At 35.2% G+C, this 14,176-nt stretch overlaps 1 protein-coding gene across 1 annotated transcript in view; it reads right to left on the reverse strand.

Annotated features, from left to right (window-relative positions):
- Positions 1–14,176, reverse strand: part of LOC135637041 (K(+) efflux antiporter 5-like) — a 25,778-nt gene continuing 11,602 nt past the window's right edge. The window contains exons 8-20 of the mRNA XM_065149385.1: positions 14,043–14,114; positions 13,879–13,962; positions 13,650–13,718; positions 13,417–13,494; positions 7,326–7,414; positions 7,018–7,114; positions 6,044–6,097; positions 3,852–3,947; positions 1,832–2,020; positions 1,668–1,745; positions 1,136–1,180; positions 959–1,054; positions 1–408 (exon numbers count right to left, since the gene is read on the reverse strand). Of these exons, the coding sequence (XP_065005457.1) occupies positions 367–408; positions 959–1,054; positions 1,136–1,180; positions 1,668–1,745; positions 1,832–2,020; positions 3,852–3,947; positions 6,044–6,097; positions 7,018–7,114; positions 7,326–7,414; positions 13,417–13,494; positions 13,650–13,718; positions 13,879–13,962; positions 14,043–14,114 (1,089 nt within the window). The 3' untranslated portion in view covers positions 1–366. The remainder of the gene's footprint in view (positions 409–958; positions 1,055–1,135; positions 1,181–1,667; positions 1,746–1,831; positions 2,021–3,851; positions 3,948–6,043; positions 6,098–7,017; positions 7,115–7,325; positions 7,415–13,416; positions 13,495–13,649; positions 13,719–13,878; positions 13,963–14,042; positions 14,115–14,176) is intronic.

The following is a 14,176-nucleotide window of genomic DNA, read 5'->3' on the forward strand; positions in this document are numbered from 1 at the left end:
TACAGACATGGACACCATATTCCTGCATCAAAAGTTATTATTACATATTTCTCTATGCTTGGGACATCCAAAATTTATACAACGGAAGTTCACCGAAGTATATTTGTCCTATCAATTTTTGCAAGATGAAGAAAAAGAATCTTCTGCATTGCTCTTGACATGCAAAATTATACTGTAGCCCATCAGACAGCATCAATTCTGTATTACTAGATATACAGATAAATGAACATGTAAAACGCGATCATGTCCAAAGTGGTTAAATCTTCTGCGACAGTTGGCTAACCCAAGTTTACTGGTATGCACAGTGGTGATGAGTTTAAAATGACAGTCTGGCCATGGAAGCTACAGCAGCTGAACAAATTGATGCTACACCGATCTGTCATAGACTTCATGCAAAGTAGCTTTATCCTGTGAACAAAAAGAAGTGAAAGGTGACTTCACTGAAGATCTCACTGGCACAAGCATATAAAGGAGATGCTAGACATGCAGGTCCGTGTAGCAAAATCCGGCTACAAGCACGTGTGACTGTTCTCACAGCAGCCAAATTAGAGTGCCACGCAGCTCAAGCATAATCATGGTGGCGAATCAGAGTTAATGGGTCACTTCTGGATGGACCAACTCACATGTGCCTATATGTCCAGTTTTCAATATAAAAAAGGATTTTTCATGACAAATAGATTACTAAGAACATTTAAATTTATTCGTTAAGCACTGCAAATGGCGGTCGTATCTTCTGGGTCATGATCATACAAACAAAAATCTAAGGAACCACTAGGTTTCTGTAACACCACAGGTGCAAAACAGTAAACATCTCCAACCTTTTCTTCACGTGTAAAAGCGAACATAACCCACAACATTTATAGAGATGCGGCTTTTTATTAGGAATCACAAAGATCACCTGATTCATTGGAAGCAAATAAGAACAGCCAACCAGAAGGTAAATAGAATAAACAATCACCTCATTTTGCATGTTGTTTTCTGATGGAAACCAGCGCATGAAATTGCCAAGGTGCATTACAACTGGAATTAGTTTGAACATTAGGGGAGTTGTTACCTGCATAAGAAATAATATGAAATCAACTTTGGATTTAAAAAAAGGAAAGCTGATAAGCAGGAATATGAGAAAAGCACTCACAAGGCTAAGAGCTGTTGTTCCCAGAAGCAGAAGATACATTTTGCCCTACAGAAACAGGAACTTCTCTAAGAAAATATTGATTGAATTTAAAATGAATGCATAACATTTGACTATAGTAAATATTCATTATTAATGAATAATTAACACCCCAAATAATTGGGATATTACAGCTTGTTATTATATACTAGAATTGATATGACAGTGAAGAAGCAACATATTTAGACAAACCCTATACCAGTTAACTTCAATGCATTTTGATATTGCAACTAAAGTTGGTAAAAAAAAACGTAGAAGTAAAAGACAAGGGTTCCAAATATAGAAATCATCTTGTGCGGTATGTTTCCCTAATTTATGGTTTCAGAAAGATATAGGTTCCAAGTACATCAGGTGCTTCTAAGTTTGATACTACGAATATGATACATCAAGCAATAATGACTCAAGTTTATACTTTTCACTGAAAAAACAACAAGCTACTGTATGATACTTCAAACTGTAGAATAAATGTGTAGTAAAATATCATATGGAAAATCACCTCAATGAGATGAAGATTTGAGGCTCGACTTAAGAGAACGAAGGCAAATTCTCCAATTTGAGCTAATGACAAACCCACCTTTCATATCCAAAGTAGCATTTGAAAAAAAAAGTTAATACATGAGTGACAAATTAAGTTGTTTCAACTGAGAAAGTAAAACTTACAAGAAATGCTGTCCTGATGCTGTATCCAAAGGCTTTAACTACTATGGTTACCACAACTGTCTTAACTATGACTACCAGAATAACAGATGCTAGCAATATATCAACATGGTTCCAGAGGAATTGCACATGTATGAGCATGCCAATGCTAGCAAGGAAGAGTGCTGCAAACAGGTTACGAATTGCTTCCACCTTCAACGCACAACGATTAACATAAAAGAAAATTAGTGCACAAAGCATAGAAAAAAGTAATAATGAAGAGCTTTTCCTGAACTAAGCTGCTCATTATCCACTGTACATTCTGAATCTAGTTCCATTTTATAAATAGCATGCTTCAATGAACATACTTAAAAAAGAAATCAATCTAAAATAAGATTCTGATTTGGAAATTTATAAAGAAAGCATTTTGATGTGATGATAAAAAGCTTGCTAATCAACGGCCCTAGTCAATATGCCAATTTTCATGTGACAGTCTATTACTCGTGTAATATACAAAAACTTGGAAGAAGAAATGCTACCTCCCTATGTTGCTGCGACTCAGGTTTGGAGTGTGGCATTAATTTGTGTTGGACTTACTATTGCCCTATTTTAGAAAGTAGGAATGTCTTAAAAACATCCATATTCAAGATAAAAGTACAGGGTTTTTTTTGGCTCAAAATACAGGGTATTTAAAATGAATATTTAAGATATTTATAGATATGACCTAAAAAACTTCTCAACCTATGGGATTAGAAATGTGTAGATTATTGATGAAAAATAAGGACACCAGGTGGACTATAAAGCACAGACAACAGTCGGAGAACATAATCTCATAATTTTTGAAGATAGTAGTTTATAGGAGTTACCACAGGAGGTGCCATAGATATTGGGAGTAAGAATATGATATGTTGGTCAAATGACAATAGTCGAAAATACAGAGTTCCAGAAACAGTACTGACAAGAAAAGCCATTCCTCCAGTCTCCATTTGTCATTTATGACTACAAAAAGAGCCTTTGAAATTTAAATTACAGAAAGACCTGCACATATTAATAATCTTTCATATTAAATATCTGAAAAAAGAAAAAAAAATATTATCAGTGCCCCTGGGAAGACTTATAGACCATCAAAGTGATAACTCTCTGGTATCAGCATAGTAATTTATAGCATGATTGAGATACAGGCTCCTCCAACAAGCACAGCAAAGACCTATTGCTATAGGCAATTCTGCAATTGTTCTAAAAGAGAATCATCAAAGTATTGCTAAAATCATATTGTCCTTGGATGCAAAGCAATAATCTAATATAAAGCATTGACTAATTATGAGGCTGGCTGTTAACTGTTGGCTCCAATACTTCAATTGCTAAGCTTTCAGATTTATACCTTGAACCAACCTAGGCTACAATATCATGAACTTTAAGGTAATAGCGTTTTAGAATTTTAAGATAAACCAGTAAGGTCAAAAATGGCATTATATGCACAGTTGACTGGACTATGCTCCCCAGATAGTGCAGAATCAATCATATACATGAATATGCTGATGTAGATGAAATGTTAGAAAAATTCAGATGCTAGTGTATCCCATCTGACAGTTCTAGAACACAAGAAGGATCAATCACAAACCATATAAAGTTGAAAGTTGAAACCAAAAGAAAATCAAGGCTATTGCTCCAAGTTTGATGACCAGATGTACACAATCATATTCGATTTGGTTAGCTTTCTAAAGAAGTTCTAAATCTTGACCTGCAGATTGGTGTAACCAAATGTATGGCTGCCAGTTTGCAAACAAAACATATCTATCGAGCATGAAGAAAATAATCCAATCTTGAAGAAAATAGAGCATATGAAGAAAAAATATATGCATGGTGTGCTAAATACATTGTTATAAACAAGTTGATGCAAGTATACCAAGCACAAAGGAAATGCCAACTTTGACAATAAACATCAAATTGCAGGACTGCAAACATCAATAGCAACATAGATGGATAGAGAAATATAAATCAAAATGTGAATGTCATAAGTTCAATACACAAGGGACAAGCTCACCTGGTCCAAAGTATGCTGTGCAAAATCAGTGGTGGATATCATTACTCCAGCAATAAATGACCCCAACTCAAGACTTAAGCCTAAATAATCACTAACCTGATGAGAGAAGAATTATCATGAAGATATATTTTCCAAAACATAAAAAAATAAAGAAAAATCAACTAAATTTAAGACGCTGAACATGTACATAAACTTAGTGAAATATAAAAAAGGAAAAAGAATATATCTACATAACAATATTTCTAGTAAGAGCATGCAAACTTTCATCTTAAATGATGACAAAACAGAAGTTACTCTAAATCTTTTGAGGCATGAAATGGATTTGTCTCCTTCCTGGACTCTGAAACTCCATTGACCTTGAGGTACCATATCCTAACCTTCTATCTCAGCTATACCTCCATTCCTTATCTGAGTTACTGAAGTTGCACAATGTACTTTTAGCCTTGTCCTACTTGATTTAAAACATTTTGCTTCTAATTTTTTTCTGTATTTTTAGGGAAAGACTGATCCCTACACCACAAATCAGAAATAAAAGAATAATGGCATTTGAAAACAACATAAACCAAACAACTTAATCTTGACAATAAGGAATTTAATTTTGTATACTGGAGCTGTCAAATGACATACAGTAATTTCATCCATATGAATATACAAGTGCATTTCACTTTATCTTGAACAAACTTGGCTGAGAATTTTAATAATCAAAAGTTTAATCTCCTTTACCATCATTTAAGTATTTGAACTTAAGAACTTTAATAATCAAACTAGTCTTACTTCTTCCAAATATTACAATTGTATTTAAGAGTTTCTTCCTTAAAGGCTCTATACATGTGATTGAAACTAACACCCCAATAGTACACTTAAAAGAACATGGCTGACGATAAGCCTAGGGATTCACATCATAAGGGCATAACAAGTCCAAGCCATACTTAGGCCTACACACCATACGAGTTTGAAACTTCCCAAAGTTTTGGACCCAAACTACAGCCCTAAACCAGCCCATCCATTTAGGGCTACACTAATGCATGCACATCCATTTATACGACGCCTTGCAGCAAACAAAGAAGGTTGGATTGTAAACAGCAATAATTTGTTAACAAACAACGATACACAAAAATGGCTTTTTGGGAAATTTATTGATCTGCAACCAAATATAATAAATATTCTATTTAATAACAACTCTAACCGTCTAATAAACACAACTACATAAGGATAAATTTATGCAGAATTCACACCACGTAGAAGTCTAAAAGACAATCCTTATTATTTGGATCTTAGAAAAACACAAGATCTCTGCCAAATTATTACAAGATAGCAAAGCTGAACTTCATTTGTCAAACTTCCAGAGAGAACAAGCTAACATAAATATGAGTATGGGAGACAGTAAACACAAATGTTCTGTTAAATTCCTATATGACATAATCAACATTTTCAAGTAGATGGATTAAACATCTCCACCTTAATGTAACCTGTCCACAAACATGACATTCTACTGACATCTGCAACCAAGATAAACATAATATTGACTTTTGACTCCAAAAATGGGTGATGCTAAACCGTGTTTTGTTGCTTTATCAACAATATTGTCCTCATGTTAATTCTTATGCCAGTCTATGCTAATTGTCTCACCACCAGTTACTCGAGCTCTTACATATTTCAAGAACATTATCTTACATAACTTGAAAATGAAGGTTATGTTGGTTTCCAATCATAACAGTATGCTCAAAAGAAGACCCAACTCTGATGTTACTTATGTCTAGATGCTGATCAGTACTTCATTAGTTGGTGTACAGCAATAAAACTGCAATTCCAAGATATTGAACTGTCAACACTGAGGTAGACTCACATGGCTTTAAGAAGGAAATTCATGAAATCAGAACAAATGCAAGAAAGATTAAAAAAAATGATGCTACAAATCATTTAAAAATTCATATATAAAGTATGGTAAGTGAATATTTTCACATCGAATTTGTAGCCCAAACACTTCTCACTAGACTCTTCCAGGGAGTTTAACATCGGGTAGGGGTAAAAACATTAAATGCAGTTCTTGTGAACCTAGTTGATGCTTAAGCTAAATAAATAATTTAACATGGATAAAACTCAGAGCAAAAAACTAAATACTGGTGACAACTTGAATGGTAAATTATCATTACTTTCTTTATTGATAGGTGAAAAAGTCAGCATCAACTTACCCAAGTCAGTAATAAGCAAAAAGCCACCGAGGCCAATTGGTAGAGTTCATTTGTCTGCAAATTCAGCCCAGAAGGTAAGTAAAGACAAAGATGTGAGACTAAAATATAAAGGATTCAAAAGACAAGGAAATGGACTTTCTCATGTTGATAATCTATGCTAGCCAACAATCTCCTAATTATATAGACGATCACTATGAGTAATACCCATCAAAATGGTTCCATGTGATGATTCACACCTACAGAGCCATATCTAAAGATTCCCTTATGGAGAAGAGAAGAACAGAGTTTGAAACATGGGACATGACATTATGAAAGCCCTAAATCTTGTATAAGATGGACCACAATTAAGTTAGCATATAAAATATTACAATACCCAAAACAAAACAAATTCTAGATGAAACTAATCAGTACATTCTAGATAGATCATATCTAGCAAAGCAACAAAACAAATTCCTTCAGAAGTATAGAAACCATCACGTGGAAGGTGGTTGCTGATTTGTGTGTTCTTCAAGAAAAAAACTACAACCTTTGGAGAAAAAGGCATAGCCACAACTTCATTTGTCTTAAAATGTGGCCTATATCATATGTTTACAGCTGTCAGCCGACGAGCTTATTTTTGGCCAGGCTGCAGTAAACAACATGCATTCATAAAAAATCCATACGACCTCACAGCAAGCCCTCATCAAACTGATTTAAAGCTAATAAACTTTAGTTAGGAGTCCAAGGACTTATAACAAGTACAAGGTTCTGAATGAGGTTGACAAGCTTAATTATCAGCAAATGCTCATTTCTTTTATCCTCATAGTGAACACAACATTTACCAAACACTTTTGACAGGACAACATATGAGAATAGTGTACCAAAAGCCAGTGAGCATTGAAAATTAATGGCGAATAATACGACAATATAAACACCATCAAGAAATGCATGAGCAATATCATCAATCAATTTACATCAAACATATAAAGACTTACTTGAGATGACAACTGAATCATAAGCTTTAGGAAGCGAGGAACAAAAGACCAAGACAATACAGAAGCAGCAGTTATGAACAAGGACAAGACCATCAACCTGCATACAATAAAGATGTTCAGAACAACTGTAGCCATTTATCATCTACAGGAACATTTGCCAATAAGATAACAGTTCATGGAGATCACGATCTAATAAAAGAACTTTGTCCCTGGTAATGGCTCATATAAACATTTTAATTTAATAAAAAATGGACAAAATGCAAAAAGAAGATGGTGATATGAAATTTCTAATTAGTGATAGCACTTACAACTTTGCCATTGACATAATTCCATGGAACAGACCACTACCGCCACCCAGAACAGGAAGCAGAGCAAAAAGAAGACCAACCGCACAATCCTGAACCAAACCATAGAACAAATATGAGAATGTTGGGCAAGTATTTTTGGCTTAGTGAACATATTTTTCTTGTCGGTACAATATAATGCTATCCACTCAGAACAATAATATATGACCTAAAATTATCAAACTATTATATGCAGCAGATAGGACATTCTAAAATCCAACCAACTCATAACTAAAAAAAACATATAATTTCAGTATAAAAATAACTTATATAACTGGAATACATGGTCTAGGTCTTAATCATATTTCTCAAAACCAAGGTTTGATGTACCACCATAAATGGTATGGTACGGGTGACAATCCGACAGGTGAATAGTCGAATTTTGACTGATTTTGACCGACAACCCTGGTTTACCTAATTCCAATGGCCAATTTGACGTTGGCAGCATTTGGAAGAGTTTAAAAGCCCATTCCCCCTCCCCCCCCTCCCCCTCCCTCCCACTTTCACTCTTACACTCTCTCTAACTCATTCTCACCCAAATCTTCTCACCCAAATCTCTCTCTCTCTCTCTTTCTCACAATTTCTTAATCTTCAACTCAATCAAAGCTGAAATTTGGTGATTAGAGGCTTATTCGGATTCTAACTCTGCATTTAGAGGAGGATTACTCTAATCAAGAGGTATGCATTCCCTTTTTAGTTCTTTGTTAATTTATGACATGATTAGCTCTATTATATGTAGTTAATGCCTATTAGGATGATTGACATGTTTACAGTGTAACAGAGGGCTAATTAGGCAATAATACAGTTTTTTAATGTTGTGATTAGTTGATTAAATGTTGATTTCATCGATATTAGACCCATAGTGGATCAATTCTATGTAGTTAATGCCAATTAGAGTGTTTGACATGTTTCTAGTGGTAAAAGAGGACTAATTATGCAATAATACAGTTTTTTAATGCTATGATTAATTGATTGAATGCTGATTTCATTGATATTAGACCCATATTGGGTCAATTATATGTATTTAATCCAATTTTTAACTGCTGTGTTTAGTTGATTTAATGCTGATTTCATCAAAATTAGACCAATATTGGGTCAATTCTATCTTTTTAATGCCTATTAGGGAGATTAACATATTTATAGTGGTAAAAGAGGACTAATTAGGCAATAATATAAATTTTTTAATGCTCTTATTAGTCGATTAATGTGGATTTCATCGAAAGTAGACCCATATTGGGTAAATCTATCTAGTTAATGCCTATCAGGGTGATTGACATGTTTATAGTGGCAAAGTAGGGTTTACTATATGGCATTATAATTGTTATTTCAAATTTGATGGTAATTAGGACTAATCACAACTTATTAATTTAATAAATATTTGTAGGAACACGACAACAATAGATTGGGAATATGATGATGCTTGGGATTATGCCCGTCGTTTGGGCAACCGTCATCATTGGCAATGCATTCATTGTGACTACATTGGTCGGGGTAGAGGAATCACTTGGCTAAAACAACATTTAGCTGACGAGTATCCCGATGTTGCAAAATGTAAAAAGGTTGCCATAAAAGTCCGTAGATTATTTCAAGATAAGCTACAATGGGCAAAGGATGGTGCATTGTAAAAGAAGGCCAAGGAATAAAAAGAATATAAGCAGACTATGCAGGACCCGTTTATAATAAATACAATGGTTATGGAGATAATGTTGACTCAAACCTTATAGTTGGCTTTCGTACATCACTAGAGCATCAATACATGTATGAGGAGGCAATGAGACATAGACGATCTGACTCACAATAGGAGCATGGTGATGGCAATGGGTTTGGGCCATAGGGATTCCAAAGAAGTGTCAGCATGAGGAAGCCACCTACCCCTCTTCAGTTGAGCAAGATTGGTAGCATAAGGTAGGATGGAATCCGATGTTTCATGAGAGGACTTGGCAGGAGGTCAACACATGATATTGTTGATATTATCCGTAAGCCTATCCTCCACAATCAGCAAAATATACTAGAATTGACGATGCCTATACAAAAGAAAAGAAGCGAAATATTAACAAGGCAATAGCAAAGTGCCAAAGTGGTTCAACTTTCACAGGATTCCAGCAAACACAACTGAAAGTCCAAATTATCAAAGCATAGTGTTTTTGATCCAAATGATTGGCACGAGATACCAATCTCCTACACCAAAGGAGATACACGACATTTATTTAGATGAGGAGGTGACGAAACTAAAGGACTGGATCAAATCCTACAACAGGCAGTGGAATGAGTATAGGGTAATACTAAAGTGTGATAGTTAGACCCAATCTACAAGAATAAGCATCATCAACTTTCTTGCCTATTGCAATATAAGGGTTATATTCACAAGTCGTTTCATACTTTCAATAAAATTCAAGATGCAAACTAAATAGAGAACCTAATGGAACTATGGTAGTGGAGATCAGGCCACGGTACATTATCCTAATTATGACTGATAATGGAGCAAATTTCAAGAAGGTCAGCTTACAGTTGATGGAGTGAAACGAAACACTATTTTAGACTCCATGTGCAGTTGATTGCATGGACCTTATGATAAAAGACATCGACGAGTACCATTAGTAAAATAATGTGTGGTAAGGGCACGGTTGATGATAAAGTTTTTATATAACTATCATTGGGTCTACTCCTTAATGTAGAAGTTTACAAATGATGAAATACCCCAACCCAACATCACTCAGTTTGCTACAAATTTCATCGCCTTAAAGTCAATCTAGCAAAAGAGGCATAATCTCAAGGCAATGGTGACATCACAGGAATGGACGGATTCACGAATTCAAAATCAAGTGATGGAAAAAAAATAAAGATGACAATTTTATCTTCTGTATTTTGGGAGTCCGTGAATGAAATTATAACAACAGTGGAACCACATAATGTTGTTCTCCATAAGGTCGCAAATGTCTTATCTTAGACATATGTTGCTTACAGCCAGAGAGGAGGTAAAGAAAGTATTGTCCAATGATTTTAAGGTTGATCAATATATACAGATCAAGTCCGTAGGACCGAAGCTCATATGAACAAACACATTCATAATGCAGGTAAATTCACATTCATAGTCATAATATACATAATCAATATTTCAAAAATTAATGTTGACGAAATCATTTGTCTTGCAGTGTATTATCTAAATTCAACCATTTAGTAAAGAATAATTACATATATCTTTTTCGACCTTTGTGAAGTAACTTCATGGTACGTTTCAGACCTTCCTTCCATTAATATTAAATTATCAACAAAGAAATAATTTAAATTATTAGATTTTTTTTAAACAACTTAAACTTTAATATTCAAATGAATCAAGTAATCAATCGATGGATATACCTGATTTTACTACACAAAAAAATTGATGGGACTTCACATGCGATGGATCACGGTCCTCAAACCTGTGTATCTGTATATCAATTTGATATGTTTCTCGAACCCAATTCTGAAAATGATCCCACAAGATTATTGACTCTCCGACGCTGCCGCCATCATCGGTCGAGGCATTGCTGTTCATGTCGTTGCCATGTCTCTAGACTGAGCGAGTTATTAAATGCGATTAAGAAGGTGTCTCATTGCCCGAGTTGATTCTTTCCAATGGTGCGGCTGATGCGCTACTGCCTTCCCCTTTGTCTTTAGATATTGGTGGGACGACTATAGCGAACGAAAGGGTTTAGAAACCCTTTCCTATGGTTCAAACGGTCAAATTGACCATTTGAAATAGGGCAATCAAAGCCCTTGATCAATAACGATCAAAATCCGACCATTATCGAACGATACAGGTCGGTAACGATCAAAATGATCGATAATGATCGAAATCCGATCGTTACCGATTGGTACATGTTAGTAATGATCAGATTTTGATCGTTACCGATCGGTATAAACCCCGTATCACCAAATACAAGGTCATGTAATGGGTATTGCCTGGTAGAGGGCAACCCACATATTGGTCCCCTATCGGACCGATACATACCACCAGTACCGAGCGATACAGCTCGGTACGACGAACCCTGGTAGCTATATCGTGTCATTACACTAGGGATCATAGTAAAAATAATTACACACCCATCTTTGATTATAAATTAAAAATTAACATTAATAATTTATTATGCTAATAAAGTTTTATTTATATTTTTTTACAACCGAGTGGTGGCTATAATTTAGAGGGCTCGCACCTAATATATGAAATATTATAGTACATGTACTTTTACATACGACGACATCAAGTAGTTAGGAACGTAATTAGTCAGCGTTCGCCTTGAACACACGAAGGTCCCTAACAAACTACCATATAGACGACTGAAGAAATTTGTATATGTTCACTATAATATGCGACTAAGGTTACGGCATGTCGAACTAAACAAAGAGCCAGAGGAACTAGAGATTGGCTTTGACCTCTAATACTACAATAAAGATTCACAGCTAATGTTGGAATAGGTCGAAGCAGCGAAAAACCAAGGGGATCCTTCACTTGACGAGACAAGAGATCCTCCACGTCCTTCTCATTTTATCACTGAGGCAATAGAAGAAGAGGAACAACATCTCCAACAAGAGAAAGATCCCCCTTGGTTAAAAACGTAATGGAAAGAGCCTTACAACCTCGAGTCAGACTATTCGAGGTCATGACACCCAACAATCACAGTCGTTCATCCAACGTGCAAAGGCAAGGGGGAAGGGACTAACATCAACCGAACCATTGTAAATAATTGAACAGGCGATGAGACATCTTCTCAATGACATTTAACAATCCGCTCAGTCCGTAGAGATACCAATAACATGGATAGTAGCACCTCAACCGATGATAGCTATGATGACGGGGAGTTAATAGTTTTGTCTACTCAACCTCACAATGGTGCATAGACTGAGTAGCATTTTATGCATGCCACCCAAGATTTAGATCATGGAGCTTGAGGAGATAGTCTGTCACATTAATACACGGAAGGGGAGGGGAAAGCGATCAATGATTTTGAACAGATGCGACAGAGCCTATACGACGTAGTCACAAAGCGAAGCTCGTCGTATTCCTAACCACCATATTATAGAGGATCTTACGACCAATAATATGATAGTTGGTTATTCTTTTCTGAGGCTAATCAATCTTATGATATAGACCAACAGGTCAGTGGCAAAAGTAAAAGTTCTGATGTTATCCAACCTTCGCACTAATATATGCTACAATCATACTTATCTCAGGAGTCGCCTCGGACATGTGTGGTTTAGGACGATTAGGCTACAACCGTCACCACATTGATATACCATGTCGAGGAATACGATCTAAAGTATGCCATGTCACAAGAGCAATTTTAGGATTGGGTCCGACAAACATACCATATTGATATAGGATTGAAGACCTTGATCTATCGCCTATGGAATCCTATCATTCATTTTGGTGGTAGAACTAGGTATATCCATTGACAAATCTATTTATTACTTAATTCATTTGAATCTTAAAGTTTTGACTTGTAATTTAACAATTCAAGTCATATCTTTATAGATAATTCAATATCAACGGAAGAACGATTCAAAACATGTTGTAAAGTTGCTCCTCAAAGCCTAAAAATGATAAATCCACAATCCCTTCCTAATTTAGATGCTTTTTTATGAAATTAAACTAAACTTGCATTTAGTTCCAATTTAAAAACCCTAAGTTATGTTTTTCCTAATTTTTAAGTATTTTTTGAAATTTATTGAGAATTTTTTGGATTGGCACACCCTAACATACTAACACATGATACATCGGTACAGAGTGGTACATGCTATACCGTTGGCTGGCTAGCATGACCGATTGACACAAGAAGTCAAACCTTACTCAAAACTAGAAGAGGTTGGCTTATCATATAGTAATAGATGTTTGCTATAAACTAAATGACAGCGGCCATGTATTGGATGGAATCCAATATTTATTGAGAGTATCTGACAATATTTATTGAGTATCTGAAGGCTTGCTTAATTGTCACAAGGCTACATATAGAGCAAAATGGAAACAGAATAATTATCATAATAGAGCTAGGACAGTGAAAAAGACCCCAAGTCAAACCTGAAGAATGAGTGTACCAATTGTCACTTGACCATGAAGGGAATTTGTTATGTTCTTTTCCACTAAAAATTTTGATACCTGAAACACAATATAAGGGAAATGCTTCAGAGTTAGCAGGTATGAAGGAAAGAACAAGCAGGTTTAAACAAAAGAATGAGAGCTCAAATATCCAAATAACAAAGAACAGGAATGAAAACTCAAATATCCATATATTAAGGTAGATTGATAATGACCACAGCTGTAGATGACATTGATAAGAAAGAACCAACAAATACGCCCTCAGATGACTTCCCACCACATAACTGCATGAAATGAACAAGAACCCTTCAGAAAATTCATTCCAAAAAACAATCAGAAGATAAGCTATTATGGCAGACATGGAACCAAAACAGCCCAATTCAAAATGACCACAGTGATAGCATTAGAAAAGGATAGTTAAATATAAAAATAACGATAGCGTACCATGGCAGTTAGGCCACAAAAGAACATAAAAATAATGATCTGAAGTAGACCTCCAAGAATAGCAACAGGACCAACAGCTTTTAACTGACAAAAATAAAAATTATGAACTAGAATTAAATATGATCAAACAGATATAAAGGCTTCTATTCAGTTAAATAAAGTACCTTAGCTGATGAAAACTCGAGACCCAATGCAAAAAGGAGAAACACCACGCCAAACTGTGCAACAGTCTCAACCTGGTTGCAGATATCCAACACTAAATTACCATACATATCAAAATGTTGATACCACATCTTAA

The sequence above is a fragment of the Musa acuminata genome, chromosome BXJ3-4, assembly GCF_036884655.1.
Source record: "Musa acuminata AAA Group cultivar baxijiao chromosome BXJ3-4, Cavendish_Baxijiao_AAA, whole genome shotgun sequence".
Classification (NCBI taxonomy): Eukaryota; Viridiplantae; Streptophyta; class Magnoliopsida; order Zingiberales; family Musaceae; genus Musa; species Musa acuminata.